The following is a 17,403-nucleotide window of genomic DNA, read 5'->3' as shown; positions in this document are numbered from 1 at the left end:
GGCAAGTTTTTTTGTGTTTTTGTTACTCATTGGGGGTCTAGGTCATCTAACAGGAGGAAGTAAGATTCAGTGACTGACGATAAACAGAGCAACACTGGACAATGCTTAACAAGGAGCAACAATAGTACAGGGAAGGTAGTAAAATATAGGTTACAAATTAAAGCACAAGTAAAACACATTGACTGAAGCGGCTCAGTCAATGTGTTTTATGATAGTTGTGTTAAAAAGTTTGTGTTATTGTGAAATTTAAGCATTCAAGGTAAAGGTTAGCTGAAAGGGGTAACAAGAACTCATACTTTCCATACACTGAAAAATTTGTGACACTTGTCTGTTTGATCATTTTGATGCTGAAGGATTTCTTTTTTCCTTCTAATGTTTTCAGCACAGCGAATAAAGTATCCGTTCTGGGCACTTGTGATTGCTTATGCTTATAACTAATCCAAATTCTATTAAAATTGCACTAGGGAAAATACCTTGAACAAACACAAGCATGCATACATGCACTCTCAAACATTCAGTAAGACTCTGACAACTTCCTGGATCCTGGTCATCCAGGTCACACACTACGTCACACCTACCCCTCCTGAAACATGATATTATTGTATAAAAGCTCAGTGTCCCTGAACTCAGGAACAGGTTACAAGGAGAAGTTTCAACAAAACTTAGCACAAAAGTACATTATACTCTGATTTTTGTGCAACAGAACAATTTCTGTAACATCTCTGGTGCATCTCTGCCTCCTTGGTTCTTTCCATTATGGATTTATTGTGTCTGGGTTTTTTTACATTGGTTTTGCTGGCACAGGTAATTACCTATTTTTAAAGTTTTTTAAAAAATGTTTTATTGAGTTTTATAATGATAAAAAGTCAATAAAAGTCAAAGTCAATAATTTAGGTGAAACATTGCAGAAAATGTGTGAATACAAAATGTTTCACAAACATGAGTGTATCGAGCTGACATGTCTAAAAGGATTAAAGCATTTAGAGGAGTTTTTATGTAAAAGTTCTTGCCAAACATTGTTAGGAGGATATCTAAAGGTGAAGAAGTTTTTAAAATAGAATTACATTTGTTTAGTCATTACAGATTAATATTGGTCATCCTTTCCTGCCACTAGTAAATACTCAAGAAATTTCTGTTTGTGGTAACTGTAGCAGACACTTTGGAGGAATGATTAACTTCATTCGGAGAAAGAAACCGTTAATTTCTGATCTAACGTATTAATTCCTTACTGGAAAGAAATAATAGGTCATGGAGAGTTTAGGTCATCCAAATACCATGGAAGACAATTAACAGACTAAATGATGGGTTATGATGACAGCATAGGCACAGAAATTTTGCTGTTGTGCTTTTAGTCATTACATTTGTTGAAATGATGTTCTATTTTATTCCTTCTGAGACTCCAAGAATCACTACTGCTGATCCAGGCAACACAACTACAGCTACCACACAGCCTGCCACCACCACCACTACAGCTGCCACCCCGGACAACACAACTACAGCTGCCACCCCGGACAACACAACTACAGCTGCCACCCCGGACAACACAACTACAGCTGCTACCCCGGACAACACAACTACAGCTGCCACCCCGGACAACACAACTACAGCTGCCACCCCGGACAACACAACTACAGCTGCCACCCCGGACAACATAACTACAGCTGCTACCCTGGACAACACAACTACAGCTGCCACCCCGGACAACACAACTACAGCTGCCACCCTGGACAACACAACTACAGCTACCACACAGCCTGCCACCACCACCACTACAGCTGCCACCCCGGACAACACAACTACAGCTGCCACCCCGCACAACACAACTACAGCTGCCACCCCGCACAACACAACTACAGCTACCACACAGGCTGCCACCACCACCACTACAGCTACCACACAGGCTGCCACCACCACCACTACAGCTACCACACAGCCTGCCACCACCACCACTACAGCTGCCACCCCGGACAACACAACTACAGCTGCCACCCCTGGACAACACAACTACAGCTACCACACAGGCTGCCACCACCACCACTACAGCTACCACACAGCCTGCCACCACCACCACTACAGCTGCCACCCCGCACAACACAACTACAGCTACCACACAGGCTGCCACCACCACCACCACTACAGCTGCCACCCCGCACAACACAACTACAGCTACCACACAGGCTGCCACCACCACCACCACTACAGCTGCCACCCCGCACAACACAACTACAGCTACCACACAGGCTGCCACCACCACCACTACAGCTACCACACAGCCTGCCACCACCACTACAGCTGCCACCCCGGACAACACAACTACAGCTGCCACCCTGGACAACACAACTACAGCTACCACACAGGCTGCCACCACCACCACTACAGCTACCACACAGCCTGCCACCACCACCACTACAGCTGCCACCCCGCACAACACAACTACAGCTACCACACAGCCTGCCACCACCACCACTACAGCTGCCACCCCGCACAACACAACTACAGCTACCACCCCGCACAACACAACTACAGCTACCACACAGCCTGCCACCACCACCACTACAGCTGCCACCCCGGACAACACAACTACAGCTGCCACCCCGCACAACACAACTACAGCTGCCACCCTGGACAACACAACTACAGCTGCCACCCCGCACAACACAACTACAGCTGCCACCCCGGACAACACAACTACAGCTGCCACCCCGCACAACACAACTACAGCTGCCACCCTGGACAACACAACTACAGCTGCCACCCCGCACAACACAACTACAGCTACCACACAGGCTGCCACCACCACCACTACAGCTACCACACAGGCTGCCACCACCACTACTTCTACAACTACCAAACAGGCTGCCACCACCACCACTACAGCTACCACACAGGCTGCCACTGCCAATACCACTGGCACTCCAAACACCAACAGTACAGCTACTATCCCAGCAAACGCCACTACAGCTGCCACACAGGACAACATTACAACTCTAACCCAAAGCATCACAACAACAGTGACTACCACCACTGCAAATGGAGGATCGGAGGTGAAAGCTTCTGTGCTTTGTCTTGTTTTTCCACTCTTGCTCTACATGCCTTGTGTTTAATTGTCTGTGAAGCTTGCATACATTAATTGTAGATGCACTCTAATCACGGAAACAAAGGACAACATCTAAGGTAAATCCTGACCCCTTTTTGTTTTGTACACAAAATATATGTAGACTTATCCTAATCTTATGTGCTCTGTATAGAATTTCGCAATGTATTTCTTAAATATACAGGGGAACAGAACCATGCAGTAGAATAGAGCTAAACTCATGGTGCAACAAAAAACAAAACAAAGTGATTGTGATTTAAGAAAGAAAAAATATAATAGGTAACACAATTCAGAGCAAATGAAAGTGATAAAAGGCTTTATTACACAAACCATATTTTGATCATGTTATATATATATATATATATATATATATATATATATATATATATATATATATATATATATATATATGTAATTAAAATGAACAAAAACCTGTTCTCCTTACATTTGATTGCACCTATAAGTATAAGTCAATAAGTAATATTTAAAATGTGTATACCTAAAGTAAGTGATTCAATGCAATATGAAGATTAGCATAAAACAGAGCTTATTTTTGTACTAGCAATGGGAAGGAAGTTACTAAATCAGTGAGTAGCAGGTGCAGCTAAAACTTGTAGGCTTTATTTAATCTTCAGATCGACATATAGCAAGCAGTGCCTTTAGATAGTCTCCTTTAAAGTGGTTCTGTTGGAAAAACAGGAAATAGCAAGAAAATACAAATATTTATGCAAATATTTGAAATAGATATATCGATATATTTACTATATAATAAATATTTATATTTAGTACAATTTTATCTGTGTGACAAACCTGCAGTGCAGTGTAGAGGGAAGTGCCTGTTAATTTAATGAAAGCAGCTCGGATACAGAGTAGATCTTCCTCACTGTGAGACACCATAATCCGCTGCACTATTTCTTTCTGTAAGAGTGAAATGAATATTGGTAACCAGTGCGTCAACAGTCTCTCCAGATGTATATTCTGTCATTTTGACCCGTCTGTACAGAGGAAGTTTGTTTTTTCATGTGCACTCATCAAAATTAAACCACTACACTACAAATAAACATGGTCTCTGCCTCTTCTAATAAACTTTATAAAATTACAGTGATTATGAGTTTCTTAAGCAACAGAAAATAATAGAAATAGCCCCAAAATTATTAAAAAATATATACATATAAAAAAACAGTAAAGAAATAAATAAAATCCTACATATTAAAATGGCTGCGGTCAATTTTAGGGATCCCATGTTGGTTTGGGTATTTCCTAGCGGTGACAGAAGTTACAGTGTTTTCACTCTCTGACATTATCTTTGAATTTGTTTAATATCTGTGAACGACGGCCACATTTTGCAGAGTCACAAAAGTGCATTTGTGGACAAGGACTTCCTATATACCAAGCCAGTGCTCAGGCATAGTAAAGTACTAAAAGTACCAGTAGGGTGAAATAATTTATGCAAATATGACTGTGGGCAGACTGCGTTTGCAAATATTTGGTTATATTAAGTTCAAATATATTCAATAGTGATCACGGGATATGGCATTCATAATAGAAACTTTCGTTTCCTTATACTGACCATCATATCAACTGATTTTTCTATTATGAGCAGTGTTGGAAGGTTACTTTTAAAATGTATTCCACTACAGATTACAGATTACATGCCCCAAAATGTATTTTGTAACGTATTCCGATACTCAATAAGTGTAACGTATTCAGAATACTTTGGATTACTTAATATATTATCATGCTTTTTACAACTACATGAATGTACTATTTCTGTGTGATGTATTACTATTACTGAAGGCCACTCGCCATACCAATGCCAACTAGATTTTTAAATCTTAAAATGAGTAACAGTAGGGTGGACATTAGGTATGGCTGCACCATTTGCAGCAATCTCGTATAGAAAACTATTCCACACATAAAACAGGTCCGCGGCTCGATCCATAGTAAAGGGACCTCTGGCTAATACGTCGGGTTCTGTGTCAGGCTCATAGCCGAAAACTAGCTTTACTTTGTTGCCTGGGTCAACTTTGCTAGCGACAGAGAGAGAGAGGCGTTCAAAGGCTGCTTCAACAGAACTTCGGAGAAAAACACGAACATAGTGTACAGTCAAGTCTTAATAGCTTACTTACAACTGGACTACATTGCCCATGAGGCTACATTCTTTAGGGCTATGCCTGTAACACTCTGCCTATTGCCTTCATATTAAATACGTTTTTGAATAATAATTAAAAAAAATATTTCTTCACGTCATTTTGTGGGCCGCAAGTAGAGGTGACATGGGCCGCGAGACTGAGACACGGGCATTAGAGCCTCTTAATGCGTGTTTTGTTTGGGTTTCCATCGGCGTGGAATTACCAAAAATAGTGAGGTAATAGCGTAACATATGAAATAGGAAAAGACCTCCATGTAATCCCTTTATTTCAACAAAGTAACAGTATTCTCAATACCACCCTTTTAAACGGTAACTGTAATGGAATACAGTTAGTCATATTTTGTATTTTAAATATGTAACGGCGGTACATGTATTTCGTTACTCCCCACACACTGATTATGAGAACATCTATAAAGAAAAATCGTCACACCTCGCAACAGGTGAGGACCTCGTCAGTAGCTATTTGGACCCAGACAATACCTAGGAACTACATACCTTCCCCTTTTCTCTTTTATTTCTACTGCTAATAGGAACTCTGAAGAGATTTAACAACCAGACACAAGTTGGTAAGTTGGTAATAACCTCTCGTAGTTCTTCAGTTTCTTTTATTTCTGTGTTAGCCTCTTTTTTTTTTCAATTTTTTTTTCATTGTGAGGTTAAGAAGAAGTATTGCTGAAGTTAGTTGAAAAGAATTGCTGGCAAATATTTTCATATTAAGATAAAGTCTAAATATGAAAGATTCAATAAAGTCTGGATTTTTTAAAGTTGTGTTTTATTTCAATATCTATAATCAAATCTTGTATTGGACACCTAAATAAATATTAAACTGCTAAAGTAAATATGCAAATTAAATAGATGTATATTTAATGACATACTGTCTGATAGGTTTATCAAATGATTGAGTCCAGCTATGGTGATCCTAACATAGTGCACTTACACTATACTTACATTATATGCGTGTGTGTGTGTGTAATTAAAAACAGACCGATTCAATATATGAAATATAAGGAAAGAATACAAATTGCAAAATAATGGATGATTTGTAAGTATAGTGTAAGTGCACTATGTTAGGATCACCATAGCTGGACTCAATCATTTGATAAACCTATCAGACAGTATGTCATTTGTTCTGCGTGATATAACCCCCATATGTCCTCCAGCCAACTGTTACATATTACGTAGTTCTTCCATCAGTGCCTTCTGGTATTTGAATTTTGGCCGAATCCCTCTTTGAGTAGTTTTGAAATCTTCTCCCAAAATATCTGTAGTTTAGGACAAGTGCTGTATTTTGTCCTATGAACTTCTATCATAGAAAAATTACCACAAAATCGTCTCACCTTCATGGTCTTAAGTCTCGTGGCAAGGTAGGCATCACGGTTTTGAATGCACTGTACTGTGATAAGACAAATATTAGGATAATATTGGGTCTCCACCTAATAATGGTATGAAGTGCACAATAAATGTTCAAACAGTATGTCAAACTGTGTTTACCCAAAACTTTCAGACCCAAGCGAAAGTCTCCTGAAAACCTTTTCTCTATGATCTGATCCACCGTCTGCCCAAGCTCCAGCTCCAGTCCCATCAATACTGTCAATCATGCACAAAGTCGGGGGGGATGAAGATATTGGGATTTAAAAACTAAATCAAAACACTTTTTAACACAGAAAGATTAATGAATTAAAAAAAAAAGGGACAACCACCGTTGTCAAGATGTTCTACATCTCTAGAAGTCAATATGTCAATCCATTGTCCTGCCTCAGCTTTCTTCCCTTTTAGGGATGCAGAGAGAGTCTAAATGATCAGACATAATAAAGATGAAACACATTAAGGGTTAAAAGAGTAAAAATATACAGTTTTGTTTCAACTATTTCAGAATCAAGTAGTCAGTAGATGTATATGGTTTAACGTATTAAAAGAGCACTTTTTACTCCAGTGCCTTTTAGTTATGTTTGTACATAAAAGTAAATAATACCTCAATGTCTGTCTGAACCACACCAGCGACACATCCTTTCTGTTATGAGAGGGGGTGAAAGAAAAAACAAGAGGAACTATAATTTCAAAAGCTGGACTTAATTTCAAATATATGCTGTACTGTTTGTGTTCCCAGTGAAAGTTATACACAGGCAAAAGTTAAGCGTAGGATTTCATTCATTGTAGATCAAATTCTTTGGTTATAATTCAATCAAAGGTGATGATCAATGACATAAATATTTACATGTAGCAAAGCTTTAAGGAGCTTCTCAAAGTCATTACTGGTTTCCGATTCGATTTCCTTTTCCAGATCCTTCTTATACACTAAAACAGGAAGAGCAAAAAGAAAAAGAAGGATTAGGATTTTAACATCTAATGTTAAATAAACAATCTTTTTGGTCATTTAAAAAAAAAAAGTATCATAAAAGATCTTTGACTTACTTTCTTTGTATGCAGCACTGATGCTTTGCAGCTGCTTTCCAGATCTTGTGCTCAGAATTTCCGCAAGTGTTTCTTCATCTGTGCCCAAACCCTGCACACACATACCATGCACATTTCTTGATATACAACAGTTATAACATCTATTCCAAAATCCTAAAGATGAAAGCAACCACTCACCGCCATGGCCCCCTGGAGACGGTAAGCTTCATACTCCACGGGGGTCATCAACAGTTCCAGCAAAAGAAGCTCCAGGTCTCCAGATAAAGCTTTCTTCAGAGCAGTTATTATATCCTAATTCACCACATGCATAAATAAAATAACACTGAATTAATTCTTATTTTGACTTGACTCAGAGTTTCACTCCTGGTTTTCTTTTTGTAATTCTTGTTAAGTTATTTTAGTAAAGAAACAGTAAATATCTAGAAAAAACCTCTGACTAATGGAATAAACCCCCAGAGTACACTTGGGATTGGAAGTGGATTCACACAAAACCTGCCTGACTATCACACTATGGTGTACTCTTTCCCTGTAAGACACTACAGTTGGGCATGTGACAGTAGTTCTGAACTTGCTAAACAAAGGTGTGTTCACACCTTTAATGTCACCGTTTTTTTATTATTTGATCAGCAAACACTTCAAAGTTACAGATGAGCAAGGCTAAACTTTTATAACTACTAAACCTCAAACTGAAACTTCAGTTTCATTGCTTAATATATTTTATTGTAGGAGACAACTTTACACTTCATGGTTTCCACAAAACCATTAAAGTTTTAATTTCGAAACTCTTTGAAAAGGTTGTTACTGTTTCTATTTTCTCACCTTATGTGTTAGCTCCTGAAAGACCTGAGCAATTACTTGCCTCTGGGCGTTGTTCCTATTGGTTAGTATTCTCAGTAGCGTCACTGTGTCTGAGCAAGATACACGATATTCAATAAATTACCAGGAAAAGGGTGGAAAGAAATCGTGGGAATTTATTTTCAACATATGCCAATGAATGCCTTTGTTTTCCAGTGCTGTCACGATCTCCGTCACATCTCTGTCAGGGTGGAAATTGGAGTAGGGTCGTACTGTTCCAAGGGTACCCCAGTACATATCCTATTTAATAAAAAGGGACAATAATTGTGGCATCCACTCTCTATAAAATATATAAAACAACTGAGTGGCAAGAATCAAGTGAAATGTGTAACAAGGAAACTAACCTCATACTGAGCATACCACAAAGGTATGGAGATGTAGAACAATACAGATCAGACATGCTTGAATTTAAAGAATGCTAAGTATGTCATACTACTGTCTTCTAGGAGGAGGTGCTCGCATGTGTGTGTGTGTGTGGAGGGGGATGGTTCAACACAAACTATTAATACAAGGAATTTTCAATAATGAAACAAATTGGTTGAATTGTATTACTTGGATTTTCTTGATATTTAAAATCTAAACGTGACATTGCGCTGCAACCTTCAGAGCACTTGTTTATAGACAGCAATAAAAGGTATGCAGATAACCAGACTGAACATGACTGCAGATAAGGCTATTTGCAAATGTGGAGTCTTAGTGAGCAGAGTAATAAATCTTAGTGAAGAGTGAAGACGGGGCAGAGGTGTACTTCTTGGAATGTTTACTTACATAAGAGTCAGAGTACTCAGAATCCATGGCTTGCTTGTATCTAATGTGAGCAAAAACGGAAATGGCAAAGACATTAACAGCCCACATCACGGAACAAACAGATAATGTGACTTCATTTTAATAGGTTTAATAGAGATTCTCCAATGAAACTTAAAGTCTACAGCATAGCTTTTGAGAATCTAGGAATTAGTGACAGTAACATATGAAGGAGGAGGCCAAGTCCGAGCTGATTAGCGTTAGCCGCTTATTTCTTAAACAAATTATTTAAAATGAATTGTTATTTTTCTTACCTGTAACAGAATACTAGGCCAGCTGTGACAAGGAGTGGAGGTAATTTATTATTTTCTTTTTTTCTTTTTTTTTGGTACAACCTCTCCGCCAACAAGCCCTGTATTTCAGTCCCACCCACAGTACGCCACAGCTGCTTCCCGTACACCCACTTGCGTGTCAGTCACAGATACTGACCAATCAGTGCCCAGCATGTTCACAGCTCTGTTCACAGTTTCCCTGCTCAAATACTATGGCAACCCAGTTATACTTGAGCGTCAAGCAGGAATCTTGATAGTCAGGTTTGGTTACAGACAACATTTTCTGTGGAATTTGTCCATCATTTGTACTTCACGGCTGACTTTCCCCAAAATAATTGACACGCTGTTGCTTTGGGCCAAACACAGTTCATGACATTCAAAGAAGAAATTGTAAGTTATAGCTTTGGCATGTTAAAGCTTTATACCAAGATAAGCAAAAAGATTTAATAAGCAAACTAATGAGGCAACATGCTGGCCATTTCTGAAAGTAAATGGAGGGCACACTCTGGTTTCAGGGTGTGCCTGTGTATGACCAGATGGTCTTTTAGCTTCAAAGCCTAGAAACTTGACTGTGCAGCTAGACGGAAAAAAAGGCGTTTCAACAGACACATCTGATGATACCAGTGATAAGAGGATATGATAGAGAGCGGGGGTGTTGTGCATTTTTTCAGAAGACTTATTACAGAAGAACAAATGTCACAAGGTTTTGATCTGTCCCATCCTCGGTGCTGGTTGGCTTCTACCAGTTTCTCGTCTACAGAAGGCAAATAAACAGGAGATCTATGTGGTTATTACAAACAAAGCTGATCTAGAGCAGACTGTGTACCCTTTGATAAACTCTGCTAAACAAAGCACTATTTAAGGGGACAATTTGTATGTATCTCATTACTATGGAAATATTAGAAACAATTCAAATTTTATTTTTATAGAAGCATTTAAATAATAGTGCAGGTGGCCTAGATACTTCCAGTGGCTTAAGTGAAACCACTGAAAGCATGTGATATGTGAATTAGGTGAATTTGTGAGTGAAGTCTGAAATTTTAAATGTCTTTTAAAGATTGAAAACTGTTTATTCAAGCATGTGCACAACTATCGAAAGCAGCTGAAATGCTAGCTGAATTGGGGTGAAAAATAGTAGAGGTCACCAAAGCTTATTTGACACTGCTAAACCTTGCAGAAAGCCTCCCCAAAAGAGTTGAAGCTGTTGTAGCTGAAACGGTCCACCAACATCATATTAACCCTTTGGATTAAGAACTGGACTTCACTCGAGTGTTCTCAAAGAGCTAAAGTATGAGCACTGATGACGTTGGTCTAAAATGCACAGCAGATAATGTCCTGAGTAGTTTAAAACTATGATGAAAAACAAGAAAGAAAAAGATGAATGGATTAAAAAAATAATAATAAAAATACACCCTTATTTTGTAATCTTTTCTACAATCATTTTATTCAATATTTTAAAACCTTTCCCTCCTACATAACATGAAATTACATCTTTAGTATCAAATATTAACATACAGCTGAAGCAGGGAACACAGAAACATACACATTAAGATTTACATCAAAATATGTCAAGAAACGGTAACTCGACAGAAACTGCACAGTTCATTGCACTGGACCATGCATGTATACGTAAGTGCAACATTTCCCACAACACATACAGGATTTTTATATTACATATATAAAAACAAAAAATTAAAAGCGTAACACGCATTTCTTGAATACTAAACATCCTTTTGGCTTCACCCATCCAGCTTCACTATAAACCCCAGAAGGCCATTTTGTTTTCATTCCAGGTAATCAAATGCCCAAAAGCAATTTGAATTTCAAACTTAGATTTATAGTAAACAAATACAGGACGAGATGATGTTCCTCTTCTACAGACAAAAAAAGCCCCCATAAACTCAGATTCCGATAAACATGGAAATCCCAGGCTGGATAATCAAATTGTTGACAAATGATCAGCTGGAAGGTCAAATGAAAGTCGCAGAACAGTGTGAACCATATACGGAATTTTCATTGTACATCCTTAAACAAATAACATGTATTTGCTATTGCTTTTCGACTCATGCTCCAAATAAAACTAAACAACTCAAGGCACTTATTTAAACTCTTCTTTGGTAAAATACATTTTGAAAATGATTAAAAAAACAAAACAAAACAAAAAAAAAAAAAAACATTTCATGCTATGAATGCAAACTAACAAAAAACCTTGAAAACAACTTGGGCAGCTTTTGCAGGGCATCTATTGCTTCTACGCATTCTTGCTGTTGGATACTGATTTCAAACTAGCTCATAGGTTTTAGAAGGAATTGCATGTCCTGAGATGCAATAAGTCATGAAACAGATACAAGAGTGGATACTGAAATATCAAGACAATATCACAAAGTGGCAAAGATAAGCTCGGTTCCTGTGCTGCTGATGGCTACAGCAACTCTATCTCCCACTGCTGGCTGGGCCTCTCATCATTCTCGGGCATAATGACCACGTGGTCCTTGTCGTAAGTTTTGCCACCTGATGAAAAAAGTAGTTTCACAATGTAAATCTGACTAATTATTCATGCTGTAGTGGAATGTAACTAAATAAACTCATTTTCATTGTGGAATTGTTGTTTTTATATTAATACATAAAAAATATCCCTGCCAGTGAACACTTTAAAAAGGGAATATGCAGGAAAATAAACTTTGACACTTCTGAAAATTAAGTTAATATCATTTGAGATTAGATAAGATTTTGTGATGACCAATTATAACTTAATATTTAATCATTTTAGAAAATGAATGCCAGTAAAAACTACAATAGCCACTAACAACTTTACACGCAACAAATGTTTAAATGTTAAATTACCACATTTCCTTCTCATACCTTTAACATCCAGGACCATGCCAGGGAAAGTATTGCTAGTGATGAGGCCTTTCATTTGGGCAGTCCAGGTTTGAACGGGCTGTCGGGTTTCTGTCCACAGAACCAACTTTGCTGCTGGCTCTATGTTGCCAACCACCTGAAGGCTCATGGTTGGGGACAACTACAGAATACACAAAGTATTATGTTGGAAAGAATTGTCAAGATTTGAAATGTATGACTGTGTTGAGGTTTTCAGGATGTCACCAGCATTGTTACCTTGTTTTTAATCAGTCCATCCTGGTAGAACCAGATGTCACTCAGTGGCTCCACCTCAGGCGTCACCACCACTCGTCCTGATTTCAACTCCTCCACGCCACCCTGGACGGACAGGAAGTGACCTCGCTCTGTGTTCTTGATACGGAAAAAGTGGCGCTTCTGTAGAAGGAAAAAAATAGCACAATGTACTACTGCTATAGAATCTGAGTTGTCTGGCCTGCCCACAAAGTTATTTGTAAATAAATACTAGCTGAAGTGAACAGAACTGGCTGCACTTGTAATGATGGACATTAGTTTCCATTTTTTTTTCTTTTTAAATATAGGGACCAACAGAATCACCACTCTCTCCGTTTTGGAACTATTGGATACTTTTAACATCTGAGATTTATAAAAATGTCAGCCTGGTTTACTAATAACACTAATGAGTGACCTAGAACACCAAAATCAACACCTTTAGGATCAAATTATTCTTCTTTAAGGCTCCTAATAAAGGCTTTGTTTGTTTTTTTAAGGCTCCTAATGAGGGTTTTTCGATGCAATCTTCACTTATTGTGTAAAATGAAGGCTCTGAACTGGTGCTGACGACAGGAGCTTAAGTCTATAAACATGATTTAATGCCATTAAAAGCAGGAAGAAAATAATCGTATAATTTTCTTTTAATAATTAATAAAGATTCAAACTTTCAGAGGTTCTCTTATTGTGTACCTCATGTTTAAAAGTCATTGTAAAGAATACTTGTTAACAAACCTGTCTGACTGGGTACATTGAGCCAATAGTGTGAAGGGAGCTGAACTTTGGCCAGTTGGTGATTTCAATTGGCTCCAGCAGGAACTGGCGCCCCCTGTAGTTGCTGTGTTCACATATCACCCAGCTACAAAGCAGGAAAGTGGACACAAAGCATTACTTATGACAACAGTATCCAGGTTCTCAGCAAGATATTTTTGGTTCACTATTAGCCGATGAAGCCATTTAATTGCATGTAAGTTACCAGCCGCTGTTGACTCTGAGCGACAGGATGTGGTTGTTGAAGCCTTCTTCTACCATACTCAGGATCTCTGTGTCTGTGGTGATCTCTCTGCCCTCCAGACACTCAAGCCCGAACAAAGAGATGGAAGGAACTGAGAACAACTGGAGAAAGAAAGAGCATTCAGTAAGGCCATTGCCATTGTGTGCAATAGGTCGGCAGCCTTAACATGAAATTTCCCACTCGTGGGACTAATAAAGGTATCTTATAATCGAGAGCAAAATTTTCCCTACACTGTGTGAGTGCATTTCTTACCAAGGGTACAATCTTAACAGAACGAATGGAACAGTCAGGGGGGCAGCCCATGCTGGTTAGATTGGGGTAGTCTCCTTCAGATAAGACATACAAGTTCCCAGAGAACTGTTCATTCTCATAGACGACCCAGCTGAAATACACAGTGTTAAATTGTGTCTTTATTGCTTTGCTTATTGACTTGAAAAAATAAAAAATACACACACACCCCAAATCATGTCAACTCTAACTTTTACTCACTTTACTTCCTGCTTACTCACCTTCTTCCCGTCACTCTGCATGACTTGGTAACTAATTTTTCTGGCATTTCCTCCTGTTTGCAGTTAAAGATGTAACACTCTCCCTGGAAGTCTGGCTCAGAGTACAATTTTATCTGACAAGAAGAAATAGGAAAAGCAAGGTGAGATGCCAGCTGAGAACATTTATATCTGTACTGTGACAGAAGCAAAGTTAACAGGGAAAATGTCAAGGTGCTTAACTTTGACCAAGTTATTAGCTTTAAGATATGCTCCATCCTTGAAAAAGGTTTTAAGCAAACAAAAAGAAACTCTGGATTCAAGTAATACAGTTCAATGTAACCTTCGCACATTGTTTTGGGACTGCTATCAGGCAGGGGACAGAGAAAGGTGAAGAAAAACAAACTCTACTGCAGTTTATAAGTTATACACTAAGCCTGTTGACCTTTGAACAGTGGAGCAAAATAACTAAAAAAAACAAACAAAACAAAACAAAAAAAACCCTGCATAACCCAATTGCTTAGAGCAATTCAGACAGTCTCTTCTTTACAACACTGCTTCAATTCAATTCCCCATGAAAGCTTTCTTTCCACATGACTGTACTTACCTCATCCCTGGACCTTGAACTGTCATTTGGAGCCTAATAACAAGACAAAACAAAACAAAACAAAAAAACAGAAGAATTACATGTCTGCACAGTCCTTAGTTTAGCAGTTTGAAGATACGACTCCCAGTGATTCTCACCAGTAAGATGGGCTGAACTGAGCAGACACGAGTGTCTTGAGACCCCCAGTCAGCACAGTTATTGTAGAAGCCTTTCTCTAGAATGTACTGGTGACCAGAAAAGTCCACATGCGAGTAAGCGATCCATCTGTAAGGAAGACAAACAAATACCTGATTATTGTAAAACCTGTCAATTCGTCGGTACAATGTAAGAAGAGGGGAAAAATATATACATTAAAAAAAATAAAAAAATACTGGTGTCTTCTACACACTTACGCCCCACTGATTACTTCGATTGAACGCGTGGAGGTTTTGTAGCCAAACAGCTCAACGTCAGGGATGGCCTCTGTCACCTCGAAGGTCTTCTCCTCTTGCACTCCATCTTGGTCTTCCTCTAGCTGCTCAAACATCACCATGGCAGGGTCTGTCAAGTCCTGCAAGAGACAAAAAAAACAAACAAACTGATTAATAGTCTGCATTCTAATATTTATCACGTTACTGATAATATAAATCATATCGGAGTCCCTTCATTTCTCTGGAGCCTGTTGTTATGAGTTTGTTGTAGACTTGTAGTCAAGACCACCTAAACCAAGATCAAGACGATACCAAGACAGACCGAGTCAAGACCAAGGCAAAGTCGAGACGAGACAAAAAAAAAAGTCTTTAAACTGCAGCCAGATGCTGCTTCGTTTACAGGTGTCAGGCATATTTATGTGTTTTTGCAATGCACTTGCACAACCCTCCTCACCGCTGTCTACTGTCTCACTCACTTACTGAGAGGACAGACGCACGCTCCACTTGACTGTCGCGTCTCTCACCCTCTCTGTTTTTCACATGATGTGATTGGCCACAATATGGAGGGACTGGAGCGCAGCTGAGCCACTGTGTGAGAGCTGAGCAGCGAAAGGAAATTAAGTGAGGAGCCGGCTCTCGCTCAATGGGAGTCGACTCTTCTGATTCACTACAAAGCACTCTCTGAGCACGGCTCTTAGAGCTGATGCTTTTGCGCATGACACATTATCGAACGTTACGTTGTGGGTCATGGATACTGTTGACTCCGAATCTCCCGACAACTGTGTCGATCTGAGACAGCACGACCGAGACAGCGAGACCAAGACAAGACCGAGACCACGTAAAAGTGGTCTTGAGACCGGAGACACGTATTAACAATTTCAAGTTAAACGGCCCTCTTGCAATTTAATGTGCAGCTTTCACTTACTGGGAGCCACAGCGGTTTCGTTTAAAGACTTCGAAACATGAGAAGAATGAACAAATATTAGTTCTTATGAAGTCATTGTAACTTACTGCTCGAATGACCCTAACAGAGCGCAGTTCAGCATCACAGCCTCCCCACACCCTCCAGTCATGATACTCTCCTTCCTCCAGCAGGTACTGGTGGCCTCGGAAACCCTCCTTCTCGTAGCCCACCCAGCTACAGAAACAGAGAAAGGCACATGGCTTAAAAAAACAAAACAAAAACAAAGTAATGATGTGATCTGCAGCTGTTAAAACTTGCAAAATGCCTTTTCAAGGATCACCGAATACAAACAGGCAAGAATACCACTTACATTCCTCCTAGTACTTTAAGAGAGCCCACGTTATACATAAAGGTTGTTTGCTGCCTCTCTATTCTGGTCATAAAGTCTCTCATGTTGGTGGTTATTGTCCTCGATTTCCCAGTAAAGTAGGGCTTTTCATAAATCACCATCTGGAGACAAAAAGTCAGCTTTTAAATTTCAGTAATAGTTTCAGTAGCAGTTTGTGAACAGGAAAATTCATCCTTCTTCACCTTTGGATCATTCAGATTTTCCACCTTTGGTTCACCCTGTGAGTTAAAAAGAAAAAGAAATCCAAATTAAGTGCAAGTGATAAAGAAGGCAGATTGTAAGTGCTTCTAGAAGTGACACTTACTATTTTGAGTGGATGTAATGACCCCACGTAGGGCTGTTCCACCCCCCAGGCTGCTGGGTTTGAGTACCCCCCAACCTCCAGGACTCGTGGTACACCCTGGAAGAAAGGCTGTGCGAACACAAGCCACCTGAAGAGCAGAAAAATAGATGTCAGTAAAAAAACATTAAAGCAATCTGATTTGTCAAATTGGATGAAATGCAACACTAGTGACAAATGATCAGTATCATATTAATTTTGGCTTTACAAAGCATTTTGAATAGATCAACATCACTCACAGCCCTGCGTTAATAATGATGGAATTGGCCTTAATGGGGAAACCAAAAATCCTGGCATCATCGGAAGTATCTCGGAAGATGACTTTCTTTCCCTCCGCTTCCTCTTCAGGGAAAAGGCTGATTTCTGGAACGCTGTAGTCCTGAGGGAGGATAGAGGGAGGCTGTAACGCTGCTGTCACATGGGAAACACGTGACTTACAGATACAAATCATAATGAGTAGATTTTTACACCTCCAGCATGGACAAGAAAGTTGTCCACCCTCTGTTAAAGGAGCT

General features: G+C 39.3%; 3 protein-coding genes across 3 annotated transcripts in view; 1 reads left to right on the top strand and 2 right to left on the bottom strand.

Annotated features, from left to right (window-relative positions):
- Positions 1 to 626: 626 nt before the first annotated feature.
- LOC120726779 (mucin-22-like) lies at positions 627 to 3,434 on the top strand. The gene is given in 3 exon segments (XM_040020712.1): positions 627 to 804; positions 1,397 to 1,984; positions 1,986 to 3,434. Coding segments are annotated over 3 exon segments (1,755 nt in total). The 5' UTR covers positions 627 to 756; the 3' UTR covers positions 3,105 to 3,434.
- A 74-nt stretch (positions 3,435 to 3,508) lies between these two features.
- On the bottom strand, positions 3,509 to 9,729 carry anxa14 (annexin A14). The gene is made up of 13 exons (XM_040020711.1): positions 9,572 to 9,729; positions 9,282 to 9,321; positions 8,657 to 8,753; positions 8,478 to 8,566; positions 7,836 to 7,949; positions 7,659 to 7,749; positions 7,462 to 7,541; positions 7,219 to 7,257; positions 6,947 to 7,037; positions 6,738 to 6,833; positions 6,584 to 6,639; positions 3,905 to 4,012; positions 3,509 to 3,778 (listed from the first exon to the last, which is right to left on the bottom strand). The coding sequence occupies exons 2-13, from the start codon at positions 9,306 to 9,308 to the stop codon at positions 3,719 to 3,721; spliced, it is 948 nt and encodes a 315-aa protein (XP_039876645.1). The 5' UTR covers positions 9,309 to 9,321; positions 9,572 to 9,729; the 3' UTR covers positions 3,509 to 3,718.
- Positions 9,730 to 11,011: 1,282 nt separating this feature from the next.
- Positions 11,012 to 17,403, bottom strand: part of crybg2 (crystallin beta-gamma domain containing 2) — a 36,490-nt gene continuing 30,098 nt past the window's right edge. Inside the window, exons 10-24 of the mRNA XM_040020710.1 lie at positions 17,128 to 17,267; positions 16,853 to 16,979; positions 16,731 to 16,766; positions 16,510 to 16,649; positions 16,247 to 16,373; positions 15,218 to 15,375; positions 14,963 to 15,089; positions 14,826 to 14,858; positions 14,243 to 14,355; positions 13,986 to 14,115; positions 13,695 to 13,834; positions 13,454 to 13,577; positions 12,707 to 12,865; positions 12,452 to 12,611; positions 11,012 to 12,100 (exon numbers count right to left, since the gene is read on the bottom strand). Of these exons, the coding sequence (XP_039876644.1) occupies positions 12,012 to 12,100; positions 12,452 to 12,611; positions 12,707 to 12,865; positions 13,454 to 13,577; positions 13,695 to 13,834; positions 13,986 to 14,115; positions 14,243 to 14,355; positions 14,826 to 14,858; positions 14,963 to 15,089; positions 15,218 to 15,375; positions 16,247 to 16,373; positions 16,510 to 16,649; positions 16,731 to 16,766; positions 16,853 to 16,979; positions 17,128 to 17,267 (1,803 nt within the window). The 3' untranslated portion in view covers positions 11,012 to 12,011. The remainder of the gene's footprint in view (positions 12,101 to 12,451; positions 12,612 to 12,706; positions 12,866 to 13,453; positions 13,578 to 13,694; positions 13,835 to 13,985; positions 14,116 to 14,242; positions 14,356 to 14,825; positions 14,859 to 14,962; positions 15,090 to 15,217; positions 15,376 to 16,246; positions 16,374 to 16,509; positions 16,650 to 16,730; positions 16,767 to 16,852; positions 16,980 to 17,127; positions 17,268 to 17,403) is intronic.

This window comes from Simochromis diagramma, unplaced genomic scaffold (assembly GCF_900408965.1).
Source record: "Simochromis diagramma unplaced genomic scaffold, fSimDia1.1 OVJJ01000753.1, whole genome shotgun sequence".
Taxonomy (NCBI): Eukaryota; Metazoa; Chordata; class Actinopteri; order Cichliformes; family Cichlidae; genus Simochromis; species Simochromis diagramma.
The sequence above is the reverse complement of the archived record's forward strand: the minus strand, read 5'-3'. Positions and strand labels throughout refer to the sequence as shown.

What these genes read in the sequence shown, in the direction of transcription:
- anxa14 (XM_040020711.1), bottom strand. Translation starts at nt 9,308, where the DNA reads ATGGATTCTGAGTACTCTGACTCTTAT. An exon ending in TGGTTCAGACAGACATTGAG is followed by an intron (nt 7,038 to 7,218) that starts GTATTATTTACT and finishes CTGATCATTTAG; the next exon opens with ACTCTCTCTGCATCCCTAAA. An exon ending in TGTAGAACATCTTGACAACG is followed by an intron (nt 6,834 to 6,946) that starts GTGGTTGTCCCT and finishes CATGATTGACAG; the next exon opens with TATTGATGGGACTGGAGCTG.